This window comes from Centruroides vittatus, unplaced genomic scaffold (genome assembly GCF_030686945.1).
Source record: "Centruroides vittatus isolate TY-2023 unplaced genomic scaffold, ASM3068694v2 contig_474, whole genome shotgun sequence".
In the NCBI taxonomy this organism is placed as follows: Eukaryota; Metazoa; Arthropoda; class Arachnida; order Scorpiones; family Buthidae; genus Centruroides; species Centruroides vittatus.
The window spans coordinates 4291064-4301929 of record NW_027122266.1 but is presented as its reverse complement, the minus strand read 5'-3'; the positions used below and the strand labels follow the sequence as shown (position 1 = coordinate 4301929).

At 27.4% G+C, this 10866-nt stretch overlaps 1 protein-coding gene across 1 annotated transcript; it reads left to right on the top strand.

Moving 5' to 3' along the window:
- The first annotated feature begins 4539 nt into the window (after positions 1 to 4539).
- Positions 4540 to 10510, top strand: LOC136977762 (uncharacterized). The gene is made up of 5 exons (XM_067273310.1): positions 4540 to 4737; positions 5353 to 5476; positions 9798 to 9940; positions 10025 to 10163; positions 10259 to 10510. Exons 1-5 carry the CDS (start codon positions 4671 to 4673, stop codon positions 10428 to 10430), a joined length of 645 nt encoding a protein of 214 aa, XP_067129411.1. The 5' UTR covers positions 4540 to 4670; the 3' UTR covers positions 10431 to 10510.
- The last annotated feature ends 356 nt before the right edge of the window (positions 10511 to 10866 follow it).

The window sequence follows — 10866 nt, the reverse complement described above, 5'->3', positions numbered from 1 at the left end:
AAGTGAAGAGAAGTCGCGAAAAATACTTCATTATACACTGGAGAGAGAGGAGAGAGAGGCATTGTTTGTATGGACTTTTTTAATAGTTTTAGAAGTATACGAATTTGTTCTTATAAGGCTATTACTAGTCACGTGTATAAAGTATCAATTATAAAATATTTTCAGAACTTTTTTAGATCATTTCTTCAATATCAATATTAACCATCGTACACATAATTAAATGGGTAGGGGTTCGCCAAAAGTAGACCTACATATTACATATAACAGGGAGGGAGAGTGTCAAAACTGGCTCAAAAACTGTACAGGTAATTTATGAACGACTCTAGATCTGAGAGTAAGTAAGAGTACTATTAAAAAGAAATAACTTTTATTAAAAGGTAATAACATAACAGAAATAAAAAAACAAGTAATGAAAAGCATTCAAAGTATAAAGCAAAAGTGGTCTTTGTCCCACGACATCCATGATTAAAAGACTAAATATCCCATGTGTTACTTTGATGAGTGAAAATAAATAGGACAGGAAAGATTTATTAAGAATTCAACATCCTCATTTGATAGATGTGAATTTCATTTCCAGCTGTTAGTAAATACAGATTCTTCTCTTTGGGTTCTGTATTCATTTCATTCAAAAATTAATTATATACGTTCATATCTACTGTATATAAATCCATTTATAGATTTGTATTTTAAACAAAATAATTTTAATTTTGAAACGTAAAAGGAATTTATGCATTTCAATTTTTATATAGGCCTAATAATAAAATATATAAATTAATCAATTTTACGTTTTATAATTGAAATGAATATAAAACGCTTACTGGTTAAAATAAAATTGTTAGCTACTATATAATAAAATATCGAATTGGAATGAGGATAAAACTATAAAAAATGTTTTAATTATTTTCAAATTGAATTGACGGTCGATATTTTGTTTAAAAGCCATTCTATTTAATTTTATTTTAAATACAAATGTTTTTCACTGTCGTTTTCAGTTTAATCTATAATAATTAAAGGATAAAATTTATCTTGCGTAATATTATAATTATGGCCGTTCACAAAAGGAGATAGGAAAGATATATGTCAAATGATCTTATGAGGTTTCTGATGTGGCCTCAATAGAGGAACTTCATTCCACTATGAGATGAATATTCGTCATTCTTATGAGTGGCTTTAACTGTGTTATAATTTTTTTGGTTATAAAAATGTGGCGTCAATAACCTAAATATATTTAATCAAAATGATATTTTTAATATAATTTCATCAAATTTCAAACAGTAATTCTCGAAAACCAACATTTTTATAACAAATTTATATGCACAGTAAATTAATAAATATTGCAATAAATTAATAGTAGTCAAACTCTTCAAATTTTTAAATTGATATTTGTACGTTTTTAATTGTTATTATAAATTATCTTTGTTTATATAATAATAATAATAATAATAATAATAAACTATTGGCCACACTTTTATATATACTGTAATTTGTATTTCACATATTAAATCTAGCAAGAAAGAAGTGTTAACTTAAAGCAGCCAATCGTGAATGTAAAATTCCAAACTTGTGTGTGATAAACTTTATATAGAAAATGGCATTTTTGTTTTTTGATTTAAAGTACAGTCAATTAAAAACTAATTCTAACATACTAAACTTGTAAGAATAAATAATTGTTCAGTCATCCTTGATCAAATCAGTTTGCATGCATAGTTTTCCAGGGCCCATCAGTGTCTAAATATATTAAATCACTGAACAAATGCTCAATGATTTAATCCATGTTCACAGCTTACCATTGCAAGTTCACAGGTCACCAACGGGCTGACCTCGTGGAGTTTTTCGAGTTTACTTTTCGTGTCTAATACTTAATTTGGACCGCTTTCACAAGTCTTTCCAGGAGGCACTCCTCGTTGGCAGATCGCCTATGTGTTGCGTTGGGTTATTTCATCAATCCAATTTCCGAATAAGATCTCCAATAGGTAGATTCAATATATTGTTTTATATTCTTTAAATACCATATTTTTATTGTATTCGAGATCTAATTCGGAAATTGTTAAGAGTCTTCGTATTTGTTATTTTTGGAAAATAATATCAGATTTGAACAGTATTTCCGTTTATTTTCCTTTTGCTGATGCTAAAATGATTTAATAAAACAACAAATTTCTAGATCATTGCATCTTGAGTTCATATTTTCTTGTCTTTGTTGAAACGTCACGTTAGAAGAATTTCATTGAAAATAATCAGTTGGGTGAATTTAATATTTCTTTCCTCTTCATTCTCTCTGACACGTCTTTAATTATATATAAAATCTATGGTAGACCTAGTAGTCGGGGGTTCAAGGGAGCAATTGTATCCTCTGCTACTAATATCCATTTTTTAAAAATTAAAATTTTTATTGAATTATGAAGTATATCCAAATGAATGGTTTTTATATATTCATCTTGCCAAAGACTCACAATAGCATTAGAACCATTTATCCGTCTTCATTAGATTATTAAACAAAATGAAATATTTTTCAGTAAATGATAAAATTTTACTTATATAATACGATAAATTCACACTCACTAGATAGAGACCAAATAGTTTGACTTAAGTTTATAGTAAAAGTAGCATTAAGGTGATCTTTTTATAAATTGTACACTTCCCATAAAAGCCTCAACTATACAATATTACACAATAGACTTTTTGGATGTATAAACATTCTTTAACCTGGCAATTTAATCGTAGAAAATGTTGTCTGATTACCCAAATAAATACGAAAATAATAAACATCAGTCTTACACTTCACTATCTCCAATTCCAATGCCTAAAATAAGTTGCTTGCCTTTATCCATAATTGAAAACTTATGTGTTATTCCCAATGATTGAATTTTTAGTTAATTAATTATGAAGCATATTTAAATAAATGGTTTTCTATATATTCTTCTTGCCAAGAAGTCTGCTTTCCATTTATTTAATAGTCTGATGAAAGCTTATAAGCCGAAACATATAATGAATTGTTGAATAAATGGTTTTAATGCTATTGTGAGTCTTCTGGCAAGAGGAATATATAAAAATCATTTATTTGGATATACTTCATAATTCATTAACTAATAATGCATCACCCACTGGGAAGAACAATTGAAGTTTGTTCATATGTAAGTGTAAAAGTAAATTAAAGCCAGTCACAACATAAGTTTGAATTGAAATCATATAATCTGTAGTTTTTAAATATTTATAATAGTAACGTAATAAAATATGACTTTCCTTTCCATGTTATAAAATATTGACTTGAATTTGTTTGTGTGATTTGTTCAGTGATTTTATGGGATTATTATTTATATAATAAATTCGATTGCTATAAACCAATCACATACAATAACACATATAACAATTTGTATTTGTCCTTTGCAGTAACAAGTAACATTCGATATTTCTTAATTTTTTAATTGCTTAATTTCTGACTGTGCTACTGCAGTTAAATACTTTTATTATAACAGTGATAAAGTTTAAAATACGAGAATAGAAAACAAATAGAGATTATATTGATTAATCTTAATATTAATTTAAAATGTTTACGCCATTTTGTACCATTTCATCTAGGAAGTTCTTTTAATATAATCTTTTATGCCAAGTTCAAGATTATTCTTTCCAATATTACACTATATGTATACATGCTCGTCGTCAGTGGTTGTCTAAAAGGATCTGTAGACCCCTTTTCCCACCATATAGGATTATAATATATCACAAAATTGGGCTCTGATTCATGCTTACATTTGTTTAACAATAAAAATACGATACTTTTAAGATTGAATTTTGATTTTATTGTATAAAATGTTGATTTACAATGCGAAGAATGGTGACTCAAGCCCACATTAAAGCGTTCCCAATAGATACTGTACATTTATATTAAAAAAATTTGATACTATTATATAATTTGTAATATATATTATTTAATTCTATTGTTAATAATGTTTACTACGATATTTTCAAGCATATTTGATAAAAATTAAATTTTTAATGGGGCTGCATTCCTGAGAGGGCTCATTGACGTGTATTTTGATGACCTTCCTAATCATGAACTTCTCGAAGGCGAGCTATTTTGAGCTGGATTAGTAAACACGCAGTGGAGAAGCTGCCGTGAATGGCCGAATCGGTGAAAACATGCGATCCAGATGTTTCCGAACATTTTTGTGTTGCTAGAACCAATCCGTACATCATGTGAATGCGAAAAGTTCAGCCAATATATTGACAAGACAGATACTACATAGAGCTAAAATTACTGAATTTATATCCACACTCTATATATTCAAAAAATGAAAAGTAGTCTCTTTCGTAAACATATTTATTAATTTCTTTATTTTATATCTATAAATACTTTAACTTTATTTTTTATTACAATTTATTATTTCAATGACAAATAATTACTAAATTATAAATTTATCAAGTAATTACAGACAAAATAAATTGTAATAATAATAAAATATAAATATAAATATTAAAATAAAAAGAGAAAAATGACGATGGAAATAAATAATTAATGTTTTGAATGTATTGTAGGTCAGTAGAAAGTTCAATTGCCACATCATAACTTATAATTGGTTGTGACTTACATTCAATAAACCACTTCCTTAAAAAAAAAGGATCTCCTGTTTATAAAGCAATGCGATCCTGATCTAATTGCATTTGGAAGAGTAATGAGATTACTTTCAACAACTATAGCAATGTTCAGTTTATTTATATTATTTTTGTGTTTTGTCAGCGGTAAGAAATTCCTGTTTTTTTCAATTATTTATATTGATACATTAATTACAATTCAATTTTTATAATATATATTAAGGAGTTATGTGGAGGTGTAGAGTTAATAGCAAAGAGGAGCATGTGTCTAAAGGGCGTTATAAATTCTTTTAATACAAAGTAAATCATTAAACTAACATTAATATTAAAACTGTTTTAAAAAGAATTGCTTTTTTATTCGCCATCAATGAATGCTGTTAAAATGTATACAATTATATATAAAGCTCTTGGGCGACGTAAGTTCACAACACACTTTGGAAAGTTTTATTAGAATTAATTTATTTGACACTTTAATTAGACTTAGATACGTTGTAAATAAGAAGTATAATAAAATATTCATTTATGTTTATTTATTTATATTCTAAACTGTAATTTTATTCCAACCTAAATGATTATTTTAGTCAGAAACTCTGTATAACTTTTAATATAAAAAATAGGTAAATTATGAACATGTTTTCTTATAAATTAAAAAATAATAACTAAGATTAATTAATTTTTTATTACATAACTGTAAAATAGAGCAACAGTTTAATAACATGATTATTAACAAATGTTTTAACAAAATATTTTCTATAACTGTAGAATGTACAGTATGGGGTTTAGACTGCTCTGCAGATAATTTAGCAAAATGCTTGACATGGATGGAACAGATGAGTCGAATTGAAAAAATGGCATACACTGAAGAAGAACTAAAAAATATTTGTCAGTGAGTATTTAAATATAGTTTATAAATATTTAATTGAAATTATTTATTTTAAATTTTTTCATGCTTTAATATCTGTGTAGAGACAATTATCATAACTTATTGTACTAAACTTGTATTAAGTAAAAAGCATTTATATATATATATATATATATATAAATATTATATATATTATATATAATATTATATAAATATAATAATATTATATATATATTATATATATATATAATTAATAAATTAATAATAATAAATTAATATATATATATATATATATTATTATTATATATTATTATTTTCGAAATCATTCTTGATTTAGCTTTTATCATTTCTGTATTTTTTTCTTGTTTTTGAGTATTGGATGAAGTGATTACAGTAGAGCGTCGATAAGTGGAACCAATTGGGGACTGGGGTCCTTCCAGTTAATGATTTGTTCCAGTTTCCGACTTTGTACGAAAAAATACATTAACCTGTCCGATGTTCAAATTTTTCTTTGTTGCGTATCGCTTCGTGTTGAATTTTTCTCCGTTGCGTGTCGCTTCGTGTTGAATTTTCGTCGATTTTAAGCCTAACGAAAATTTTTATAATAATCATCGAGGCTATCGTATCGTTAAAAATTATTTCTTTATTTTGTACAAACAAAATAAATATATCGAAGAATATAAAAAACATGAAAATTATACTTTAGAAGTAAATTTAGTATCAAAAACATTCGATTCAGCACGACACAGTTCGACTGAAAATCGTTCCACTTTCCGGCCATTCCACTTACCGACGTTCCACTTATCGACGCTCTACTGTATTTCAATTTAATTAAGCATTAATTCAAATAAATGCCAATTAATTAAATCTGTAAATATAGTAGGTATACATATGAAATAATTGCGTTTATTTTTCATTAAAAAATAAAAGCGTAATGATAAAATTAGTTAGTTTTTATAATTCTTTCAGTTTCCTTGCATTCTTTATATTGTTCTAAAATTATGCATGAAATAAATTTTATTAACGCTTATTTTGTAAGGATTTAAAAATTTTACTTAAAATTAAATTCGATACATTACTTTAATGTAGGCTATAAGAAGTTAAAAAGTTATAATAAAAAATAATTTATTACTGATAAGCCAAATTTCTGAGTTCCGTTGTCTGTTAAAATTTTGATATCTCTTTGGACATGCATTAAAACAAATCCGGTTTGTCGTAAACATATCATTAAACCCATACTTGAAAATATTAAGCTTAATTTATAGAATATTATACATAAATCAGATAGAGTAATTTTAGTACTTGATTGCTTCTTGTTCTCTCTTATGTTTCTTTACAAGTAAGCACAAAATTGACATAGAGAACTTATTGAACTTTTTAGCCAGTTTTTGTTACTTTATTTGAATGTTTTTACTTTTTTATTTTCCAATTTTTCTATATTTTAGTATTGTTTAACTTTTTAGTTTTACAGCTTGACTTGTTTTACCCATTAGTTATTCCAGCGGTCACCATTAGACATCATTTCAGTTTTACCATTATTATATATTAAGGATTGATGAGGGTCAATTTCCTTTCGAGAAAATTACAAAATAAAGTCTACTTTTTCCATTAAAATAATGTTCCTGTATGATAGTAATTTTGTGCTTAATTCTAAAGAAATCAAATAGATTTTGTTACTTGTAATTTATAGAGTAGAGAACCTTTAACTTAATTCATAGAATAGAAAACCTTCATTTAATAAACTTTGACTTGCCGTTATTTTGTTTCACTTATTGTTAAATAAAGTACAACAATGGTTAATTACGATTTTATATTACATTGCAATATACTCGCATCGTCTATGAAAACATTTCACAATCTGATAAATCTACAATTTATTTACGATGAACAAGTCAATATTACGAAAAGTAAAAAATAATGTAGAAACTTTTCCATAAATAAGAACATTTATAAAAATATTAACTGGACCCGACATACTGTTATAAATTGCATATATATTATAATAATTAGTGTGAGTTCCGCAGTTTGGTATTGATGAATTCGGTCAGGCCCGAGCAGTTGGTCTGAGCGAACCTCGTGATTATTTGTGACATCCCTTTATTGAAGGATGATTATCGCATGGATCCCGAAGGAAATTGAACACAAACACACTTTAAATCTCTAAATATGTATTTTTTGTACCGTTTGAGAAAAATATATCAACACTAACGAGAGTTTACAATAATACCCGGGAGATATTATTGTGTGGAGGTAGAGTATTGTATGTTCTTACGATAATCTGATGAAAACGGGACGACTAAAAATCCTGTTCGGCGCCTTATTGGTAATGGACAGTCGACAGAATGTATATTTGAAGTCCCCCGGGGACATCTTGGGTCCACTCTGTTCTTGATCAGAACCTTATTTATGAGGGTGCTATGAAGTGGCTGTCCCTCACAAGTTAGCTTAGTTGCTTAATTGGTGGTGCCCATATGCGGTATATATAATATACGCTTTCGCTTTCATCATGTAAACTTAAGTTACTGTTCCAGTTTTTACACTTGATCTGTAGCTAATAGTCTATTGTTACCTAGAAAAGAAAAAAATATCAGTCAGAATTTTTCAGTTTGTCTCTGTAGCCCCCAATGAATTATTTCTGGCTATGAGACTGTTCTTGGTTCTACTTGTACTGCCACAATCTCTTTTTTCCCCCTTCTCTTTCATCCAATAGTCACATCTAGAGATGTCTCGATACGTCGAAATGTCTAGAGAATGGTAAAAGTTTCGATACCTGTATCACGAGTGGTCTGAAAGTATCAATACCAGTCAGTATCGGCATCGGCTATAAAAACTGGAAATCTTGCCGTCTATTGCTTTCCAGTTGTTATTACTAATGAGAAGTTACACCTTTCCTTCTTTTTTGCGCGATGGATACGTTCCAAAGAATGCTGTGTAAAAAGCATTGCGTACAAACATACAGTACATGCATTCCGTAGTAAAATACTCGATAAGATCCACAACGTAAACGGAACGAAAAAATAAGCAATTCACAAAAGAAACAGAAACTTTTTTATTATCATACTATATCATTATAATTATATCATTAACATTATTTGTACATAAATATAGTAAATCCAAGGTAGCATAGGAAACAAAATCGACATACAGCATTCTCTGATGTACAGTACATATAATGTTGTACTCTGCTTAAAAAAGATAAATTAATTCTTGATTTCAACAAAAAAGTAACTTTTTTAACAATAACAATTTTTAACGAAAAGTTAAATTTAAAAATTTTCATATAAATTGCTTTTTCCCGAGTAAAAAATCAATCGCATAAAAAGAGGATTAGGTGTACAGTACTCATTACGGTGAAGGCCGAGTGGGCCCCAGAGCAGCAATTAATATTTTTCGCTTATTCCAGGAAATTGAATTTCGGCTATCTAAATCAGAAGTTAGTCAATCAGTCAGTACTTCAGTTTACACTCGTATGATGTCTTATGTATATAAAAGAAGCCCCAGATGTACAGTGCTGTTAATAGGCTCTGTGGATACTACTGGGATAGGGGTGGATAAAAAATCGTTAGTGAACAGGTAAAACAGTGTTGAAAATTCTTTATTGTGTTCAAATTTTCAAATGTCAGTGCAAACAAGTGTATACAAATTGTACCGAATTTTAAACATCACTGATGATCCAAGTTGATTAACAAACAAAAATACTGCATAATGTTTATCTAAATATTTATCTACGTGTATAAATACGAATCTAAACTCTGGGCACATATAGATCGTGGAAATGAAATTTGACGTAATACATTTATTGATTTTTGGTCATTAATTTGTTTTTTATAGGTCTAACTTAACCGAAATGAAATTTCGGGCACACCTTATCTATCTGTGAAAAATGTAACGATACCAAATCCGATACTCGGGGAAATGTTTCGATACCGGTATCGATATCAGACCAAAAGTACTCGATATCAAAGGTAATATCGATACGGTATCGGCAGTGTCGGGACATCCCTAGTCACATCTCAAACATCTAATATATTGGAAAATTTTTCCCTCCTCCATTGGCGACTCATATTCTTGATTCTTACTAATAGTATGTGTCATCGGCGTGTGTCATAAAAATGTCGACGAGCTGTCTTGCACAAATCGTTCCTTCTTATAACGGACGTTCCTGGTAGAGTTCCTTTTAGAGCTTTAGTTTAATAGAATTTAAAATCAAAAACAAATTATATAACAGAAACACTTTGGACCTTCATAATAGTAGATATATTTTATTATTATTAATTCTTTATGTTTAAATTAAAGCTATTTTCAATTTGTAATTTATATTAAATGTTTACGTATTTTATTTCAGTCATTTGCACTTATCATTTTCATGCGTAAGTAGATATCGATCAAACTGCTTTACTTCAAAACAACAGAAAATATTTGATCAATTATTTTCTGAAACGGAAGTCTTTGTTAAAGATCTTTGTATTCCCGGACCTTTTCAACAAAGTTTGTATTTATATTATTTTATATTAAAGCAAATACATTTATTAAATTTTTTAAAATAATTTTTTGATTATAAAACTTATGTAGGATATTTGAATCACACGGGATGTATATACGAAGCACTTAAAGATGAGAAAATATGTGCTCCAGAATTTAATGAAAAAATGGCTTCATTAAATTTTGAAGAAAACAACGATTTTAATTACGATATCAAGGTTCATTGTTGGTAAATTTGTATTCAATTTATTATTTTAGTCTGTCTTTTTTTTAAAATTTATATGAAATTTTTAATGTTTTAAATGACATGATTATATCTTTTAGTGCACTCCATAAATATATTCTTTGCCAAAAAGAACTTTTAACCAAAAGTTGTGGTGAAGCAGCAGCAGAAATTCATCAGATTATCGGAGAGAGAATTTCTGGACCACAAATAAAATTAGTATGTTCTCCATACGAAACATCTGAATATTGTAATAACAACATATCTGAATAGAACTTTTATATATTTTGATTATATCTTGCTATAATATGAAAATATTGTAAATAATTAAAATTAAACAATTATACAGTGTATATCTCATTTCGTTATTTTTAATTACAGTATATTGAGATAGAAAATTAAAAACTAAAACAATTTTAATTTATAAACTTTCTCAAATAAGAGAATAAAGTTTACACTGATAAGTAAAAAATAGTAAATTAAAAATACCAGATTTTGTACATTTTATAGAAAATTTCACATATTAACAATTGAATAGAATATTTTGAGATAGAATTAGTAATTTTATCTTAAGTTGTTATAAGCCAAATATATTTTAGACATTAATCAAACGTAGGTTGAAAACATACTGTAAATTTGCTCAAGATTCTACAGTTCACTATGAAATGAATATGATTATTATAAAAATCAGAAAAATAACTACTTTTGT

Excerpts from the sequence above, each read along its gene's own strand:
- LOC136977762 (XM_067273310.1), top strand. The coding sequence starts at position 4,671 with ATGAGATTACTTTCAACAACTATAGCAATGTTCAGTTTATTTATATTA. Across the intron at positions 5,477-9,797 it reads GAACTAAAAAATATTTGTCA|TCATTTGCACTTATCATTTT; the intron begins GTGAGTATTTAA and ends ATTTTATTTCAG. Across the intron at positions 10,164-10,258 it reads GATATCAAGGTTCATTGTTG|TGCACTCCATAAATATATTC; the intron begins GTAAATTTGTAT and ends TATATCTTTTAG.